The following is a 19236-nucleotide window of genomic DNA, read 5'->3' as shown; positions in this document are numbered from 1 at the left end:
TCTGCTGGAGACTGCGGGCCTAGTCCGTGAATAAATATTTAAAAATAAGCGGTGTCATATTTATTAAACATTGAGCATTGCAACTTTTTTGTGTTAGTTTCTGCTGGTGTTCGCAGCCCCGTTCCCGTGCTGCGCCGGCCGCGGGGGTTCGGGGGCTGGCGCAGCCTTGACCTTGAGGTCGCAGCAACGCTCCGCGGGGCGGCTCCGCGCCGGGGGGGGCGCCGCTCGGTGCCGCGGCCGAGTCCCGCCCCGCGGGCGGGGTGACGTGAGCGGGCCCGCCGCGCCTGCTGGGAGCCCGGGCCGGGGGGGCCATGGCGGGGCCGGGGCGGCGAGCGGGGCCGGGGGTCGCTGCGGCCGCCGCGCTGCTGGCGCTGCTGGTCCCCGCCGCGGCGCGCAGCTCCGGGCCCGCCGGCTGCGACCTGCCCCCGGGCGGCCGCTTCGACTGCGGCCCCGAGCGGCTGCTGTCGCGGGCGGGCTGCGAGGCGCGGGGCTGCTGCTACGCGCCCGCCGGTCCCGGCCCGCCCTGGTGCTTCTTCCCGCGCGGGTACCGCAGCTACCGGGCGGAGAACCTGACGGCCACCGCCACCGGCTTCACCGCTCGGCTCCGCCGCGTCGCCGCCAGCTTCCTGCCGAGGGACGTGGGCATCCTGCGGCTGGACGTGGCGCTGGAGACCCCCACCCGCCTGCGCTTCTCGGTGCGGCACGGCCCCCGCCCCGGCCCCGGCGCCCCGGGCCAGCGCCGCCGACCGGCCCTCTCTGCCCCCGCAGCTGCGGGACCCGGCCCGGCAGCGCTACGAGGTGCCCCTGGCCACGCCGCGGGTGAGCGGCCGAGCCGCCGCCACGCGCTACGGGCTGCGGATCAACCCGGACCCCTTCGGCATCGTCGTTTACCGGCAGCGCGGCGGCCGCGTCCTGTAAGTGCCCGGAGAAGGGACCCGGTCTGAGGGACCTGGCACCGGCCCCGGTGCCGTGCGGGAGGGGAGCCGGGGGCAGCAGGGGACACGGGTGACCGCAGCAGGGTGGCAGGCAGCGCCTGCGGGGGCTTTGCTTTGGCCCCTCTGCAGTTCGGTGGCTGAGAAGGGGAATTGAATCCCGGAGCTTGGCTGAAACCTGGTTTTGTTTCACACGGGGACAAGTATCCGTGTGTCCCCGCAGGACTGGTGGCTCCTGGTGCCTCCGTCCTCCCCGGCTGCTGAGCACTGTCGAGGCTGTTTGCTGGAGTCTCCCTTTCTGTCTGGCAGGCTGAACACCACCGTCGCACCGCTCTTCTTCGCAGACCAGTTCCTGCAGATCTCCACCTCCTTGCCCTCCTGTTTCATTTCTGGGCTGGGGGAGCACCTGACGCCGCTGGTCCTCAACATGACGTGGACCAGGATCACCCTCTGGAATCGGGACGTGGCACCTGTGGTATGGAGTGGGGCTGAGGGAGAGGGAGATGCTCATCTGCACTGCAAGGACAGCCCCGCTGCCTCTGATGTCTTGTTCGGGGCTGGCGAAGGTTGTTTGTGCCAGCTGAGCTCTGGGACCTGGCTTCAGCCCCAGGCAAGCCCGTGGGACTGTTGTCCCCAGGTCGGGCTCTGTGTCCGCTGGAGCTCTGCTCAGTGCTGCTCAGGAGCTGCTCTCCACCCGGCGATCCAGGGCTCTTGCTCAGGGCAGAGCTCTGCTGTCTGGGGCGGTGTCTGGGCCCGCAAGCCCAGGGTTTGCACCTCGAGCCGTGATGGTGCTTTGGGCTGGTGGTGAGGGGTGGGTGCTGTGTCAGGGTCTCTGGCGGAGCCTCCCCAGCACCGCACTGTGCTCTGCTCCAGCCCCACGTCAACCTCTACGGCTCCCACCCTTTCTACCTGGGCATGGAGGACGGCGGTTTGGCCCACGGTGTCTTTCTGCTGAACAGCAACGCGATGGGTGAGTCCTGCGAAGGTGCCAGGCGCGGGCCTGGCCCCGTCCCCATCCTCAGCTTGTTCCGCCGGCGCTTGTGCTTCCCCAGACGTGCTCCTGCAGCCCAGCCCGGCCCTGACCTGGCGCACGACAGGCGGGATCCTGGACTTCTACGTGTTCCTGGGCCCCGACCCCAAGAGCGTGGTGCGGCAGTACCTGGACGTCGTCGGTAGGGCGGGTCGCGGGCGGGGGCGGGTGCTGGCGGGATGGCTTTGCCGGGGTGCCGCCAGTGGCGCGGCGGAGCGGGGCTGCGGGGGAGCGCAGTGCTGGACTGTCCCTGCACCCGCCTGGCCACCACCCGCCCTCCCGCTTCCAGGGTTCCCCTTCATGCCCCCGTACTGGGGCCTGGGCTTCCACCTCTGCCGCTGGGGCTACTCCTCCACCGACATCACCCGGCAGGTCGTGGCCAACATGACGGCAGCCCGCTTCCCGCTGGTGGGTCTCGGCTGCTCCCCGGAGCCTCTGCCCAGAATTGGGCTGCTGGGGACCCCCCATGGCTCGGGGGCTCGGCAGGGGCGTGCGGGGGTCCCTGCTGCTCCCCGAGCACCGGTGCTGCTGTCCACAGGACGTGCAGTGGAACGACCTGGATTACATGGATGCCAAGAGAGATTTCACCTTCAGCAAGACAAGCTTTAAGGACTACCCGGAGATGGTGCGGGACTTCCACCAGCGCGGCCTGAGGTACATCATGATCGTGGTGAGTGGCCCCGACTGCGCCGGCGTGCCTGGCTGCCCCACGGATGGTGATGGAGGGGAGGTGTTCCCTGCCCCAGCTGGTGAATCCCTGGCTCTGTGCCCCACAGGATCCCGGGATCAGCAGTTCGGGGCCTCCCGGCACCTACAGGCCATACGACGAGGGGCTGAAGCGAGGGGTGTTCATCCGAAATGCCACGGGGCAGCCCCTGATCGGGAAGGTGCGTGTGGGGAGCAGCCCTGGTCCCCGTGCGAGGGAGCTCGAGTGGGGCCGCGCGAGCTGGCAGGAGGCGCCCGGGAATGGGCACGGTGGCAAACGGGGTGGCACGGGCGGCTCTGGGCGCAGCGGGGCTGGGGACGGCAGGGCTGGGGACAGCAGGGCTGGGGACGGCGGGGCTGGGGACAGCGGCACTTTGCCCGTTGCTGCCGCCCTCCTGCAGGTCTGGCCGGGCCCAACGGCCTTCCCGGACTTCACCAACCCGGAGACTCATGAGTGGTGGCACGACATGGTGAAGGACTTCCATGACCAAGTGCCCTTCGATGGCATGTGGATTGTGAGTGGCTCGGCAGAGCTGCCAGCTGCAGCTCCCCAGCTCCTGCCCTGGGTCTCTGCTGGTTCCTGGCACGGCAGTGAGAGCATCTCGTCCTTTCCCCCCGCTTCCCCCCGCAGGACATGAACGAGCCATCGAACTTTGTGGAGGGCTCCCAGGACGGCTGCCCCAACAGCAGCCTGGAGCAGCCCCCCTACGTGCCAGGTATGGGGAGCGGGTACCAGGCTGTGCCCGCGCTGGGGGGAGCCCCAGAGGAGCCAGGGGATGCTCTGGACCTGGCCGGGCGGGCTCTGAACTCGCCCTTGTCACCACCTCCCGTGCAGGTGTGTTCGGGGGCCGGCTCCGGGCCGGGACCATCTGTGCGTCCAGCCAGCAGTACCTGTCCTCCCACTACAACCTGCACAGCCTGTACGGGCTGACTGAGGCCATCGCCTCTCACGAGTAAGCCCAGGGCTCCTGCCGCAGCCGCTGCTGTCCCGGAGGGTGCACATCCCACGGGATACCAGAGCTGGGAGAGAGACCTCTCCCCATGCTGTGCTGTGGGCGTCATTCGGTCGGTGGGTGAGGGTTTGGTTTGTACGGCAGCGCGCTGGTGCTGCTGCCTGCTGGAGGGGGCTGGAGCTGGTGCAGTGCGGCTGTGCCGGCTCCTGGGCTGGGAGATTGTGTCCCAAGCACTGTCCTGTGTCACCTGCCCTATGGGCAAGATGGCTCTGGGTGTCCGCGGGGGGGTGCCAGCCTGTGCCGCTGCGGGGTGCCGGCGCGGTCTGAGCTGCCCGTGCTGCCCGCAGCGCACTGCTGAGGGTCCGGGGCACGCGGCCCTTTGTCATTTCGCGCTCCACGTTCGCTGGACACGGGCGCTACGCGGGGCACTGGACAGGGGACGTCGGCAGTGACTGGGAGCAGCTCTATTACTCCATTCCAGGTAGGCTGCGGGGTGCTGGAGCCACATCTGCCCCCGCTTCCCCCCTGCACTGTGGGCTCTGTGCCCCCCGGCGCCATGGAGCCCTGCTGCCCTCTGCACCCCCTCCGCAGAGATCCTGCTCTTCAACCTCTTTGGGGTGCCGCTGGTGGGTGCCGACATCTGCGGCTTCGTGGGTGACACGTCCGAGGAGCTGTGTGTGCGCTGGACCCAGTTGGGCGCCTTCTACCCCTTCATGAGGAACCACAATGCCCACGGCGCCCGGGTGAGCGCCGGGAGCTGCCGGGGTGCGGGCGGGCAGGGGTGGGTGCTCCGGGTGGTGCGGGGGCTGCTCTGCCTGCGGGGAGAGCCATTACCATCGGTGCTGGGCTCATGCTGGAAGGGCTCCATCCCACATCGCCAAAAGGCGCCCACCGTTCCTCCCTGCACGGTCCGAGCATCCCCCTCCGGCCTCTCCGCTGCAGCCGCAGGAGCCGTACGTCTTCAGCCCCGCCGCCCAGGTCGCCATGCGCAACGCCCTGCGCCTCCGCTACTCCCTCCTGCCCTTCCTCTACACCCTGTTCCACCGCGCTCACGCTGCCGGGGACACGGTGGCGCGGCCCCTCTTCCTCGAGTGAGTGCCCCTGGGTGCGGGACGCGCTGGGCGCGGTGGGATGTGGGCGCGGGGTCTCCTGGTGCCGCACTGTCCCTGCTGTCCTCCCCAGGTTCCCCGAGGACCCCAACACCTGGGCCGTGGACCGGCAGCTGCTGTGGGGCAGGGGGCTGCTCATCACTCCCGTGCTGGAGGCCGGACAGACCAAAGTCAGCGGCTACTTCCCAGCGGGGACGTGGTACAGCCTCGCGGGGGTGGGTGTCCCTGCCGCGGGGCTCTGGGATTGCTGCACGGGGGCTTTGCCGTGGGACCCCGTGTGTGTTCCTGCCCCCACGGCTGGTGCCAGCCCCCCAGGGCAGCATTCAGGACTTGTGCCTTGCCCACCTTTGTTCGCGGCCGTTCGAGGGCTGCGGTGCTGGGCTGGGACCCTCTTGGGCACGCAGTGCCCTGCACCTGCTCCTCTCTGTGGTTATTTAGGACTCCACCATCCACAGCAAAGGGCAGTGGATCCTCTTGCCAGCTCCCCTGGACACCATTAACGTCCACGTCCGTGCAGGGCACATCCTGCCCCTGCAGGTGAGACCCCCCCATGCCACGGTGACACCGCGGTGATGCGGCAGTGACCTGCCTGGCCAGCCCTGCCAACGTGTGGCAGGACGGAGGCTGCAGTGCGGTCACTGGAACACTGGATGCTCGGGCAGCACCCCGAGCTGTGCCTGACCCCCCACCCCAGGAACCCGCATTCAGCACCGCTGAGTCCCGCGGGAAGGGGATGGCCTTGGTGGTGGCGCTGACACCGGACGGCTTCGCCAGGGGAGACCTGTTCTGGGATGATGGGGAGAGCTGGCAAAGCTTTGAGAAGGGAGACTACACCGAGATCCTCTTCCTGGCCACGCACGTGAGCAGGGGGTGCTGCCGGGGGCATTGGGACATGGGGCATGTCCTGGTGGTCGCGGGTCGCAGATCTGCCGGGCTGAGCCGCAGCCCTGCAGCAGCTGCTCCGAGCCTTGGTGACAGCTCTGTGAGGTGGGGGGTCCCATGGGGGCTGTACCCCCGCAAGAGCCCCTCCAGACGGGGAGAGGCTGCACCAGGGAGCTGGGTGCTCCCCCTGCCCCGCTGCCGGCGCTCGGCAGCCCCGTCCCTCTGATAAACGGCTTTGTCACTCTGGTGCCAGCAGAGCTCCCGGCCCGGGCGCTCGGTGCCCCACGCATTGGGCAGGGCACGGCCGGGAGCCCTGGGTGTGTGGGGTGGCCGGGACCCGGGGTGACGTCTCCCCTGTCCCCGCAGGGCGCCGTGCTGAGCCAGCTCCTGCGGGCGGGCAGCCACCTCGCCGGGGTCCTGCTGGAGGCCGTGACCGTGCTGGGTGTCACCAGCCCTCCCCGGCAGGTCCTGGCCAACGGTGCCCTCGTGAGCGACTTCTCCTACCGCAGCGACACCCAGGCGAGTGCTTTGCGAGCACGCTGCGGGGCAGGACCCCCGCTCCGTCCTGGCCGCTTCTCATGTGCCGACCCTTCCTTTCCCCTCAGGTGCTGAGAGTGCCCGTGTCGCTGCCCATGTGGGAGCAGTTTGTGATCGCGTGGTCCTGACCGACGCCGACGCGCTGTGCTGGGCAGGGAGGCCCCATCCGTCCTGTTCTTCGTAAGACCAGAGCCCACACGGCTCTTCCCAGCCGATGTGGCTCCTGGGCTGTGGTTTCTCTTCATGCTGACAGGAGTGAACTGGAGATGTGTGCACTGGACTTTCATCAGGGGAGCTCGAACAGCTCCCGGGACAGGGAAACCCTCATCTCCTTCAAAATGAGGAAAGAAAGACCCAAGTGCCTTGTGAGACAGCAAACCCATTAACGTGAGGAACTGGTAACCTGATGGGGGGCTGCGGGGAGCCTGTGGCTGTGATTTTGGGGAGGGGGATCTGCACAGGGGGCAAGGGAGCAGAGCTATGAATAAAGTCGCTGTGTGCTGGGAGCACCTCAGGGACTCTGGGCACTTTGTGCGTCTGGTAAATCACACCGTACCCCTGCCGCCTGCTCGCTGGTACCGCTGGCCCGTTCCCCCGGGGTGGGCAGCCCCCGAGCGGGCAGGGCTGCGCGGGGCCCGCGGCGCCAGGGGCTGGCGGGGACGTGCTGAGCTCCGTGTGAAAACGGAGACCTCTCCTCCAGAGGCTTTATTGAGGAGCAGCGTGGCCCTGCGGCTCCGCTGGCCGAGGACAAAGGCACGAGGATCCCGAATGCACCAGGGCCAGGCGGCGTGAGCGGTGGGGTCAGGAGGAGCGGCTGGCAGCGTGTGGCTGTCCCGCGGCGCAGGGGGACAGCGGGCAGAGGTGACGATGCTCACAGCTCATTGTGCAGTGGCCGGCACTGGGGGCTGAGTTTGTCCTCCAGGACAGCGTCGGGGGCACACACCCAGGGGTCCCCCGTGTCCCACTGCCACTTCAAGAGCTGCGCGCGGAGCAGCTGGAAGATGGTGCCGTAGTGGGGGTCGGCAGCCAGGTTCTGGCTCTCGGTGGGGTCGCGGCTGCAGTCGAAGAGCTCCCAGCGGTCCCTGTAGTAGTACTGGTGCAGGCTCTTGTTCCAGTGAGTCGGCTGCCCGGCCCTGGTGCGGTTGAGCAGGTCTTGGAAAGTGGGCGAGACGTAGAAGTCCTGGTCGATGGGAAAGGGCATCTTGTAGTTGAGGTTGTGAATGAGGCGGAACTGCTGGTGCTGGACGGCTCGCATGGGGTAGTACATGGTCACCTCGTGGTGGCTCTGGCTGCTGAAGGCGGTGACCCAGGGCTGCTCTGACTCCAGCGCTGGCAGGAGGGACTTGCCGGTGAGCTGCACCGGCTTCGTGCCAAAGATGCTGTAAGATGGGTAGGGGATGGAGAACCAGTCCAAAATGGTCGGCGTCAGATCTGGAAGGGAAAAGAAGGGTGAGAGGAGGGGCTGGTGCCCATGGGAGGAAATTGGACCTCTGAGAGGGGCAGAAACATCCCCCGGGTCTGCAAGGGCTGCGGGTGCTCCTGGGATGAGCTGCGGAGCTGAGCCCTGGGGTGACATCCCTGGAGGACTCTGCTGCTCCATCCTCCCTCCTCTGTTCCCAGGGCTGGCTGGCCAACACCAAGGGCTGCAGCTGTCCCCCCCTGCTCCCTGGGGGGACGGGCTCTCACCCAGGAGGCTGGCGAAGGCCTGGCTGACCTGTCCCCAGCGCCCCGTGTGCTCGGGGGATGAGACCAGCAGGGGCTCGGCAGTGCCCGACCGGTAGAGGTTGGTCCTGCCGCTGGGGAAAGGGGATGCCGTTGTCGGAGGTGTAGATGACCAGCCGTGCTGTTGTGGAAGCCGGCGTGCCGCAGCTCCTCCAGGACCAGCCCGATCCCTGCGGACAGACAGGCAGAGCTGGGGGGCACGAGGGGCCGCAGCGCGCGCTGGCACCAGCCTGGCCCCGCGCCTCCTACCTTGGTCCATGCGCCCGATGGTTGTGTACTGGGCGGCCAGGTCTGCCCGGGCAGCCGGCGTGGTCTGGAACAAAGTGGGGGACCTGAGTGGGGAAAGGGAGAAGGGCACGTGGCAGCCGTGGGAAGGAGGTGGCTGGTACAGCATGGTGGCCTTCGCCAGCTCTCGCCCATAACGCCGATGGCAGTGGACCGAGGCAGGAGACAGCCTGGAGCCACCCACACTCCGGCAGAGGCTGCTGACGCCTGCTGCCCCCATACGACCCCGCACAGCCCCATATGGCCTCACACAGCCCCATATGGCCTCACACATCCCCATATAGCTCCACACTGCCCCATATTGCCCCACAGGCTCCCACTGCACTTGCTCTGGGGTGGTAGAGCTGTGGCTTCCAGTCCGGGGATCCAGCCCATGCCACTCTCTCCATTGCCGAATTTCTCACAAAAGGCCCCATATTGGGGCTGAGAGTGCCCGCAGCGGTGGGGGTCGTGGAAGGCGACGTAGAGGAAGAAAGGCCTGGAGATGGGAAGGGTGGGGGTGGAGATGGTGCAGCCCAGCGCTGCCCACACCCCCGAGACCTTCCCCTGGGTGTGCAGGTGAGCCGGGCTCGGTGGGAGGCCCCCCACCTCATCTGGGCTTTTTGGGTACGGGGTAACCCAGAGACAAGGTGCCCCTTCCTACTTGCGACTGACTGAGACGTGGAGACACGTCTTCAGGGCAGGTGGTTTCCCCCGCCGCAGAGCTCAGGCTCCCTGGCCAGACCCCTCTCCTCCCCGGGCCCCCCGCAGCCTCCCCAGGGGCCGCAGGGTCTGTCTCACCTCTCATCCTGGCTCTGCAGGAACCGCCGGACGAGCGCTCTGATTCGAGTGATGTTTCTCACAACCTGCAAGACTGAACTGTTCTCTTCTGTTGTAGGCGAAGTCGAAGGGGTAGACAGCCTCGGGCCAACGTGCTTCTTCCAATGATCCCTGCGGGGAACGCAGACGGGTGTGCCAGGAGCGGGGGGCGAGCGTGGGGACCGCTGGCGGCTGCTGTCACCTCCCGGGGGGTGATGCAGTTCGTCTGCTCCAGCACGGGCTGCGCTCAGCAAACACTGCTGAGAATGGAAGATGCTGCCGGCTTCCCCAGTCAGTTCTGCTGGTTGCAGAGGCACTTCCACCTCTGCTCAGAAAACGGGACCCACCGGGGCCTGCACTTGCCCCAGCTCACGGGCGTGGGGAAGCACTATAGCAGCTGAGAGGTCTGAGTGGAAGGTTCGGGTCAAGCGTTGAGCTTTGTGTGAACCCGGGCACCAGGAAAGAGCAGGATGAGGAACAGGAGTGGAAGTGAGTGTAAGGAGGATGGTGGGGAGCAGTGGTGGGGGAGAAAGCAAAAGTGAAATCTGGTGTCAGCACAGAGCATGGGCACGGGTCCGGCCGGTGCTGTTCAGCTGGCAGGCAGGTTACCTGCCAGGGTCTCTCACCCCCGGGGGGGTTTGGTGCACAGAGTGGGGTGTTTTACCGGCTCTGGGCTCCCTACCTGTCCGGACGTGTGCCTGGCTGAGCAGCCGGGGCAGGCTCTGCACGCTGTCGAAGGAGTTGAAGTGGTGCACGTCCTGGTGCAGCCCGTACATCCCATTCTGGTGCTGCAGGCAGGGACACACAACATGGTGGGGCGATGCCTGCCCACCGGGCCCCCAAAGCAAGCCCAGCTGTGCAGGAGTGTGTGTGCACAGGCAGCAGGTCCCAGGGAGGGGGCAGAGAGTGGGCGTGGGGGGATTGCCAGGTGCTGTGATGATGCTGTCAGCGTGGCCATCACACACCAGCAGCCCCCAGCCAGTGCGTGCGGGTGCCCCTCCGGTCAGGATGCTGGCGCGGCTCGGGGAGCAGCTGCTGACGGAGGTGAAGGCGTTTTGGAAGATCACGCTGCGCCGAGCCAGTGCGTCCAGGTTGGGTGTCTGGATGGCTGAGTTGTTGTAGGCACCGCTCTCAAAACCGCCGTCGTCCGCTGCAGCGGGAGGGGTGCGGGGTGAGCCCTGCAGCACCGGGCCCGACCCCCGGCATGGCCCGAACCGTGCGGGGGGGCAAAGCCCAGGGGACACTAGTGACGCCAGGAGCATCCCTGGGCTGAGGATGCTCCGGGCTGGGGCCGGCGCTGCAGAGGGGATGCGGCGGGACCCCCGGGGCCGTCCCCCCCCGCCCGCGGGACGCCCCGAGCGCCGAGCCCGGGACAGGGGTACCCGCCGCGGGGCCGGTCCCGGGGCTGGGGGCGGCGGGCGCGGACCCGTCACCGGTCCCGGGTCCCCTCCGCGCCGGCGGCCGCACTCACCCAGGAGGAGCAGCACGTTGCGGGCCGGGGCCGCGGCTCCGATGGTCCGGAGTGCGCCCAGCAGCAGCGCCAGCGCCCACGGCCGCATGGCACCGGCAGCGGGACCGGCGATGGCACCGGCGATGGCACCGGCAGCGGCACCGGCAGCGGCACCGGCACCGGCGGTGCTCGGCAGCTCCTCCGGCCGCCCCGGCTCCTCCTCTGTCCCGGTCACATGAGGCAGCCCCGGCTGCTCAGATCCGGCCCGGGCGGAGCCACCGGATGCGCCGGGAGCCGCCGGCCCCGGGCAGGGAACGGAGTCGCCCCGGGGACTCCCGCGCAGCCCCGGCGGAGCCGCCTCGGCCCGCCTGGCCTCGGGCCGCTCTGCCCGCGGCTCCTCTTGTCCCCCGGCGAGCGGGGAGCCCCGTCCCCGCGGCGTGCTCGGGAGAGCGGCGGGAGGCACCGGGCGGCACCGGGCTGGGGCGGCTGCCCGGCCATGGCGGCGCCGGGTCCCCGGCGGGGCTGCCCGTGGCCGGCGGTGCGGAGGGCGCTGCCCGTCCTGCGCTGGCTGCCGCGCTACTCGCTGGCCTGGCTGCAGCTGGACCTGATGGCCGGTCTGAGCGTGGGACTCACCGTGGTGCCGCAGGCGCTGGCGTACGCCGAGCTGGCCGGGCTGCCTCTGCAGGTGGGTGGCACTGCCCCGCGCCGCGGGGGACGGGGACACCCGCTCCCTGGCCGGTGCGTTGGGCAGGGCAGGCAGGGCTGGGTGGCCGGCGGCCGAGGGCTGATCCTGTGCGCTCACCCATTTTCCATGTCATCCATTTCCCGGATCGCCCATTTTGCGGGGCAGGGAGCTGCAGACGCTGTGTGTTTGCGAAGGGCTGGCTGCGGGCTGTGGAGGGACCCGAGGGCAGCCCAGCCCTCCTCATCCTGGGGCTGTTCCAGCCTTTCCCAGCTCCCAGTGTTGTGCCAGTGCTCCCTTTGTTCCCGTGCAGTATGGTCTGTATTCTTCCTTCATGGGCTGCTTTGTCTACTGCATCCTGGGCACCGCCAAGGACGTGACGCTGGGTCCCACAGCCATCATGTCGCTGCTTGTCTCCTCTTACGCGTTCCACGAGCCTGTCTATGCCATCCTGCTCGCCTTCCTCTCCGGCTGCATCCAGCTGGCCATGGGGCTTCTGCACCTCGGTGAGATGCTCTTGCCATGCGTGGTTGCATTTTTAGGATCTCGCTGTACATACTGTACTTCTTGCCCCCTTCCTCTGTGCTCTTTGAGACACTGGGGTTGTCCTGCTAACACCTGTGACAGCTCTGTGCATGCAAACAGGCTGTGATCCCCACGGGGGCCAGCAACGTGCTTACTGCCACCTGTCCCACGCAGGTTTCCTTCTGGACTTCATTTCCTGCCCAGTCATTAAAGGGTTTACGTCAGCTGCTTCCATCACCATTAGCTTCAACCAGGTCAAGGTAGGGTCGGCTGGTTTGCTCTGGACGCCTCGCCTGCTCTGTCCTGCAGCCGCTGTGCTGTGGACCTGCGATATTTAGCACTGGGCTGGGCAATGTGCCTGGAGCCAGAGGAAGGAGCCGCAGAGGGGGCGCAGGTCCTGCCAGTGGTTCTGGTGGGTCCCTGAGCGCTCTGCCCTGAGCAGACCGAGCTGAACGCACCGTCTACCTGTGACCAGCTGGTGGCGTTTGGGACACCAGTAAAATCAGAACATTTGATTTGGTGACTTGTGGGAGGCGCTGGTTGACTCTTGAACACGGTGGGTTTGCAGCTCCACTGCTCCCGGGCTGGTCTCTCAGGAGCCTGAGGTTCTCTGACTCTTCTGGGGCTGCAACACTTCCTTAGTGGTTAACCAAAATCAGAGACTCGGGGAGATGGTGTCAGGCTGCGCGAGGAGCCAGTGGGCCGGTGTTGGCTAATGGCTGTGGTCACGGCGGGCGCTGCCGCGAAGGCTCGGGGCCATGGTGCTGCTCCCGGTGTGGTATAGCGGGTGACAGGGCTGCACAGGCCAGGCTGGGGCCCCAAAACGACCTCCTCCCGGGAGCCACGCAGCCGCGTGTGCAGGACTCGGGTGGGAGCTCTCCCAGCAGCAGCGCCAACACCGACCCGGCAGCTTGGGTTGTGCCGGGCTTTCACCGGGCTTTGTGTTCCCGCACAGAACATCCTGGGGCTGCACGGGATCCCTCGGCAGTTTTTCCTGCAGGTGTATGAGACACTGCGGAGGATCGGGGAGACCAGGTCAGCACCGGCTCTGTGCCGGCCCTGCTTCAGCCCTCTGCCGCTGCAGGGGCTCGGGCTCTGCTGTTTCGCTCCCCATGTCTTTGTCACACCTTGGACCAATTTCTTAGTCCCTGCCCAGCGCTGTAAAGCAAGTGCTTGGTCTGAGCTGTTTGCATTTGAGCTGGAAATTCGAAGGTGAGGGATCATGTGGTGCTGCCCCTGGGGAGGTGATGTGTTTTGTGGGTGGTGCGGAGGCGCTGGCAGCATCCCTGCCAGCGATGGATCTCCCTGCAGAGCCGCGGCACGTGCCTGGGCACACACTCTTCCTCCTGTGGGCTTTGCGGTAGCTCTCCCGGTGCCCTGCCGCATATTTGGGCTGGCACTGACGTGTGTGTTGCAGGGCTGGGGACGCCGTCCTGGGGCTGGCCTGCCTGGCTGCGCTGGCAGGGCTCCGGGCGATGAAGAGCAACCTGCCCCGCGCTGCCCGTGCAGAGCCACTGGCTGCCAGGGTCAGCTACCTGATCGTCTGGACCTGCACCACAGGTGTGTTGGCCACCCCCTGGCCTCTCCTGCAGCCATCCCTCCTGGGGACCCGTCTCTTCTGGGCAAGGAAGAGACAGTCCAAAATGGGTAAAGCCCAGGTTGGCAGGAGCCGAGGCCTGGAGGTGGGTCGGGAAGGTCCAGCTCCCAAGGATGGTCTTGCTGCTGGGCATGTCCCTTCCTAAGGCCTGGAAGACCTCAGCAGCCCGGGTACCCGCCTCCTGCCGTCCCTCCCGCCGCCCTGGGCTCCAGGCAGGTTTTCACAGTGGTTGTCTCCACTGCAGCACGCAACGCCCTCGTGGTCCTGTTTGCTGGCCTGGTGGCTTACTCCTTCCAGGTGATGGGCTCCCAGCCGTTCACGCTCACCGGCAGCATCCCCCGGGGCCTCCCCGCCTTCCGGCTGCCGTGCTTCTCCATGGCTGCGCCCAACGGCACCGTCCCCTTTGGGAGCATGGTGCAGGTGGGTGCCAGGCTGCCCGGCGGCGCTGGGCTCCCCGCGGGCTGCCGGCTCCTTACTCCTGCGTTCGCTGGCTCCCGGCACAGCGGGACGAGGCTCTGCCATGGGGCCACCCTTGTCCCTCGGTGGCACCGCTCACCGTGTCCTTCCCTCCCAGGACATGGGGGCCGGGCTGGCCGTGGTCCCACTCATGGGCCTGCTGGAGACCGTTGCGATTGCCAAGGCTTTTGGTACGGCTGTGCTGGGATCCCGCACCTGTGTGCTCAGAGGGGTCCCTGTGGGGGTTCTGGGTGCTGGGGACATTGCTGTTCCCATGGGGACAGTGGGAGGGACTGGGCTGCCTGTGCTGAGCGTGGTTCACGGTGTGGGCTGGCAGGAGGGGCCCCAAGGGGCTGCCGACCCCTCCCCTGGCCGGGCAGCTGCCCCCCCGACGGAGGGTCCTGCATTGTGCATGGCTGGAGTTTGCACAGGGGCTGAGCGTTGTCTGGGGCTGCTTGGGGGGCACAGGGATAGGAGTGCTGGGATGGGGCTGCTGGGTTGGAGGGTGCTGGGATAGGGGGTGCTGGGGTGGGGTCTCCCGGCTGTCCCAGGCACTGCTGGCCCTGCTCTGTGCACATGGCAGGCCGTGCCCGCGGGATGCTCTGCGTGACGCCACTTGTCTCCTTTCAGCCTCGCAGAACGATTACAAGATTGACCCCAGCCAGGAGCTGCTGGCGCTGGGTAAGAGGCCACTTGGAGCAGGGTGGGGGTCCAGCCTGAGCCCCTGGGCTACCAGAGGTGCCCGTCCCAGCGCTACTGCGTGCTCCTGAACTTTGGCCTTTCTCCTCTTGTATGCTGCTCCCCAGCCTTTCTCACCGTTTAGCTATTTCCCGAGCAGCCTGAGCCCAGCACACGTGGCTGGACGGGCTCCGATCCAGCCCCAGGTGCCAGCCCGGGGATGGAGGAGGTGACGACAGGGTCACAGACCGATCTCACAGCCCCGTCAGTGCCTCCCATAGCTGCTGCATCCCCGCCCCTCTCCTTCCCCACTGCAGGCTTCGCCAACGTCCTGGGCTCCTTCGTCTCGTCGTATCCCATCACGGGCAGCTTCGGCCGGTGGGTAGTGGGGCCTCAGTGTTGTGGTTTAACCCCAGCTGGCAACTAAGCCCCACAAAGCCGCTAGCTCACTGCCTGCCGGTGGGATGGGGAGAGAATCAGTAGAGTGAAAGTGAGAAAACTTGTGGGTTGAGATAAAGACAGTTTAATAGGTGAAGCAAAAGCTGCACACGCAAGCAAAGCAAAACAAGGGATTCAGTCACTGTTTCCCATGGGCAGGGAGGTGTTCAGCCACCCCCGGGAAGGATGGGCTCTGTCCTGTTTGGTGGTTACTTGGGAAGACAAGGCTCTCACTCCAAACATCCCTTCCTTCCTTCTTTTTCCCCCAAAATATATACTGAGCATGATGCTGTATGATATGGAATATCCCCTTGGCCAGCTGGGTCAGCTGTCCTGGCTGTGCCCCCTCGCAGCTTCTTGTGCACTGCCCGCCTTCTCCTGAAAAGTCCTTGACTTGGTATAAACATTGTTTGGCCACAACGAAAACACCCCCGTGTTATCAGCATTCTTCTCCTAGTTAATCAAACACACAACTCTATACCCGCTACTGGAAGAAAATGAGCTATCCCAGCCCAAACCGTTGCATTTCAGGACAGCAGTGAATGCGCAATCAGGCGTCTGCACCCCCGCGGGAGGGCTCGTCACAGGTAGAGCCCCGGCCCCGCTCTGCAGGCTCCAGCACCCGCTCCCTGGGCTCCCCGGGCGCAGGGCCGTGGCTCAGGCACCCCTGTCCCCGCAGGCGCCCTGGTGCTGCTCTCGCTGGCGTACCTCACCTCGCTCTTCTACTACATCCCCAAAGCGGCGCTGGCCGCCGTCATCATCTCAGCCGTGGTGCCCATGTTTGACGCTGGGATCTTCAGGACACTCTGGAGGGTTAAGAGTGAGGGCACGAGCTGGGGGCGGCCGATCCCCTGACACAGCGCAGCTCTGCCCGCAGAGCACGTTGTCCTTGGGGCCCTGTGGGACGAGGAAAAGGTGCAGCCGAGCCTGAGCCATCTCTCTTGCAGGGCTGGACCTCGTGCCCCTCTGTGTGACGTTCCTGCTTTGCTTCTGGGAGGTCCAGTACGGCATCGTGGCCGGGGTGCTGGTCTCGGGGATTCTGCTGCTCTACTCCATGGCCAGGCCCCCAGTACAGGTGGGCTTCACACCTCACCTGCGATGCACGGGACAGCTGGGGTCACCAGGGAGCTGGGAGAGGCTCCTGAGGACTGCGGGGCGCTTGGGTGCACGATGCTTCTGACCTGCTCGCACCCTACCCCGTGTCTCCAGCCTGCCAGTCGTGCAGGGAGTATCCCAGGAGCTGAGAGCATCGCTGTCCCTGCCCCGGCTGACACGTGGGGTGTGTGCAGGACGGGACCCTCCCTGAGGGATGGGCGCTCCCACGTGTCCCCCAGCAGCAGGACAGTGCTTTGCTTTGTCCCCAGCTCGGCCAGGTTACAGCCCCAAGCTCCTCGTGACTTGTTCTCCTCCTCTGGGGTCTTGCGCAGGTGCTGGAGGGGGACGTGCTCCTGGTGCAGCCGGGGAGCAGCCTGCACTTCCCAGCCATCAAGCACCTCCGGGACATCATCTGCAGCCGTGCCCTGGCAGGTACTGTTACAGAAATGTTCTTGAGCCTCGGTTTCCCGTAGCATGGGCTCAGGTGTCTGTGGTGACTCAGCTGTACCCCGGTGCCCACCTGGATCCCTGCTGGAGGTGGCAAGTGCTGGCCAGGCCTGGCAGCTGCGGGTGCAAGCAGGGCCAGCACAGCTGCTGCAGCGGGGCCAGCCCTGGCCGCTGCGGCTCTCCCGGTGCTGCCTCACCCCTTCCAGGCACGGCCCTGGCCCCAAGGGCTGTGTCCCCTGCGCTGGTCATTTCTGGGCTAGTCAGGGATGTGACCATGTGCTCTTCTTCCAGCAGCATCTCCACCACACTCCATCATCCTGGACTGTTGCCACATCAGCAGCATCGATTACACGGTGGTGGTGGGGCTGGCAGAGCTGCTGCAGGAGCTGCGCAAGCACGGGCTCTCGCTGGCCTTCTGCAGCCTGCAGGTTTGTGGGACACGGCCTCGGCGGCACCGCGCGGGTCCTGCCCCGGGGGAGGCTGAGCCCTGCTGCCCGCCCCGCGCTGGCGCCTGCCGCGAGGATGCTGCTGCTTCTGCTCTGGTGGCACCTTCATCTCCGAGAGGTGGAGGCTGCAGCGTCTGAGTCCAGCTGCAGGACGCGGGGCAGCAGGGAAGGGCTGCATCCCCTGCCCTCGCTGGCTGGGGGGTCACAGCCCTGGAAGGAGGGGAAGGGGCCAGCAGCAGGATCCCCCAGACCTGGTTTCTCTGCCCTCAGGAGCCTGTTCTCCAAGTCCTGCTGTCCGCAGACCTAGAAGGGTTCCAGCACTTCCCCAGCCCGGAGGAGGCAGGTGAGGCTCTGGGCCACCCCAGGCTGCTCTGGAAGATGAGCTGGGTGTCTGAGCTTTGGCAGCCCCCAAGTGCAGAGTGGGGGCTGCAGGGTCCTGGCTCCTGGTGAGTGAGCAGGAGCCCCTCTGGAGGGCAGGAGCCCCTCTGGAGAGCAGGGCTCACCCCGGCCTTGGGGATTTGTAGCGAGCTTTGGTTTAACCCTCATGCTTCTCCCTCCCCTGGCTCAGAGCGGTGTGGGGCAGCGGAGCCGGGGGTCGGCGGAGCAGCCCCCTTCACCAGCACTGATGAGAGCTTGCTGCTGCCCGCGGGGCTCATCCAGTGAGGGAGGAGCCGCCTGGGATCTCCTCTGGGACACATCACCTCGCCAGCTTCTCCTCCGGTTGCGCCGAGGCTGTACGGCAGCTGTGACACCCCGGTGACATCCGACCAACACCTTGCACTGGAGCCACCTGCCCCTGTCCTGCCTCCTGGGCGGCTGCTGGGCTGCCCATCGGGGCTGGGACGTCCCCATGTCCCAGGGGAGGGCAGAGCAGCGCCAGCCCAACCTCAACCAGGGGTCCTCTGGGCCCACCGCGGCTCCCCAGCCCCGCCGGAGCTCTGGCACCTCATGGCCGCTGTGGCCAGTGACAGGCGGGCTGTGGAAGGGCTTGGTGGGGCAAAACCGTTCCCTGTCACGGTCGTCAGGAAAAAGCCATCCCTCCTCCAGGCCATCCCCAGCCTCAAAGGTGCTGTCTTTTTAAAATCAGATATTTTAATTCTGGAGACTTTTCTCATTGTGGGACACAGAGAGCACACTCTCGTCACAGCGAGTTTCCAGCGCTCCCCTCGCAGCCCAAGGGCAGCTGCAGCTCTCAGCCTTGGGCTCTTGGGAGATGAACACCACCAGTGATTTCCCTCCGTACCAATCCCTCCTGATTTGTGGGGTTTTCTGCCAAATGCTGTTCCCCCGTGGGTGCAGCCCCTCGCCTGACTCCTGCCAGGCCCCCGAGGGGACAGTCACCCCGACACCAGCCTGTGCCTCGCTGTGAAATGGGTGCAAAAGCAATAGGGGCGGGGGGGGCAGGGTTCAGGAGAAAGCAGTTTTCCTGAACTGCCTTTGGCCGCCAGCCCGGTCAGGAGGGTTTAATAAAGCAGCGATTGCAAATGAGTCAGTGTGATTGCTGCCTTCCTTCAGGGAAAGCTTTTTCATTTTGCGTGGGTGGACAAAATTCATCTTCAATTTCTGGGCGCTGCTGAGCAAACCAAGGAAAAGAAAGTGAAACCAGGCTCAGCCCAAAGGCGGCTCCAGCACAGCCCCTCCTGCCGCGGGCTTTGTGAGGGCAGCATCGGTGCACGGGAGCCACGGACCCGCCAGGGCCGCCGGGTCCTGCTGCTGGAGGGGTGTTTGTTTCTGCAGAGGGGCAGCGCAGGGCAGCGAGTTCCTTGCTGCACCAGCAGCAGAGGAGCACTTGTAGAACTGCAGGGTACTTGTACCCTCTCTCCTGGACAAGGAGCGAGCAGCACAGCGGATTCGCCCCGTTTCCCCTCCCGCCGTGCGGCAGCCGCGCTGCTGGGGCTGTGCTGGGAGAGCAGCTCCGTGCGCCCGCAGAGGAGCTCCGCGGGCAGGCCCAGGTAACCCCGGGGCGCTGGGAGCAGCAGGAGTGGGAAAAGAGTGGGGTACGGGGTGAAAAGGACCGGTCGTGTGTAAACAGCGCGTGTGCTCGGACCCGTGTGTGCGGCTAGTGAGGATGGGGTCTGCTGGGAGCCCATCTCCAGCCCAGCCACAGCTGGATCTGGGGAGGGGTTGACATCTATGTCCCCAACTTCAGGCTGTTGGATTCAGCCCGATATATTTTCCTCCAACACACTTGCCCTCGCACCGGTGCCCGGGGACGCGTCCATGGGACAGAGGGTGAAGCCCCGAGCCCCCTGAGCAGCCCGTTCACCGCCACTTGCTGCCGGTGCTGTCGCAGCAGCTCAGACACCAGAGGGGACAACGATGCGATCGGTTGCGGCCCGAGGGACATTTCCCACAGCCGGGGGGGGGTCGATACGTCTCCACCCACCCCCCACCAGGAACACCAAACGAGGGGTTTTGCTGGAGCTCCGGGTTCGGGGCGGAGCGGAGGCGCCGGGGGCAGCGGGATTG

General features: G+C 66.4%; 3 protein-coding genes across 3 annotated transcripts; 2 read left to right on the top strand and 1 right to left on the bottom strand.

Moving 5' to 3' along the window:
• Positions 1–311: 311 nt before the first annotated feature.
• On the top strand, positions 312–6276 carry GAA (alpha glucosidase; the record flags this gene model as incomplete). Its single annotated transcript, XM_080356785.1, has 19 exons — positions 312–695; positions 769–914; positions 1242–1407; positions 1806–1902; positions 1985–2104; positions 2252–2370; positions 2501–2632; positions 2739–2849; positions 3069–3182; positions 3299–3383; positions 3503–3620; positions 3968–4101; positions 4212–4363; positions 4563–4711; positions 4803–4944; positions 5168–5266; positions 5424–5588; positions 5978–6130; positions 6217–6276. The coding sequence occupies 19 exons, from the start codon at positions 312–314 to the stop codon at positions 6274–6276; spliced, it is 2646 nt and encodes an 881-aa protein (XP_080212911.1).
• Positions 6277–7019: 743 nt separating this feature from the next.
• Positions 7020–10518, bottom strand: SGSH (N-sulfoglucosamine sulfohydrolase; the record flags this gene model as incomplete). The annotated part of the gene is given in 14 exon segments (XM_080356681.1): positions 7020–7579; positions 7835–7955; positions 7957–7986; positions 7988–8040; positions 8120–8180; positions 8182–8202; positions 8476–8517; positions 8519–8633; positions 8936–9027; positions 9029–9062; positions 9064–9085; positions 9636–9741; positions 9940–10103; positions 10425–10518. Coding segments are annotated over 14 exon segments (1509 nt in total). The 5' UTR covers positions 10513–10518.
• Positions 10519–10685: 167 nt separating this feature from the next.
• Positions 10686–17430, top strand: SLC26A11 (solute carrier family 26 member 11; the record flags this gene model as incomplete). Its single annotated transcript, XM_080356783.1, is given in 18 exon segments — positions 10686–10707; positions 10710–10765; positions 10819–11088; positions 11399–11591; positions 11785–11870; positions 12566–12645; positions 13028–13170; positions 13452–13627; positions 13782–13854; positions 14294–14344; positions 14659–14719; positions 15311–15366; positions 15459–15599; positions 15727–15854; positions 16207–16306; positions 16613–16749; positions 17038–17110; positions 17336–17430. Coding segments are annotated over 18 exon segments (1941 nt in total).
• Between the last annotated feature and the right edge of the window lie 1806 nt (positions 17431–19236).

The sequence above is a fragment of the Nesoenas mayeri genome, assembly GCF_963082525.1.
Source record: "Nesoenas mayeri genome assembly, chromosome: 19".
NCBI classification, from domain to species: Eukaryota; Metazoa; Chordata; class Aves; order Columbiformes; family Columbidae; genus Nesoenas; species Nesoenas mayeri.
This window is presented reverse-complemented; position numbering and strand designations above follow the sequence as displayed.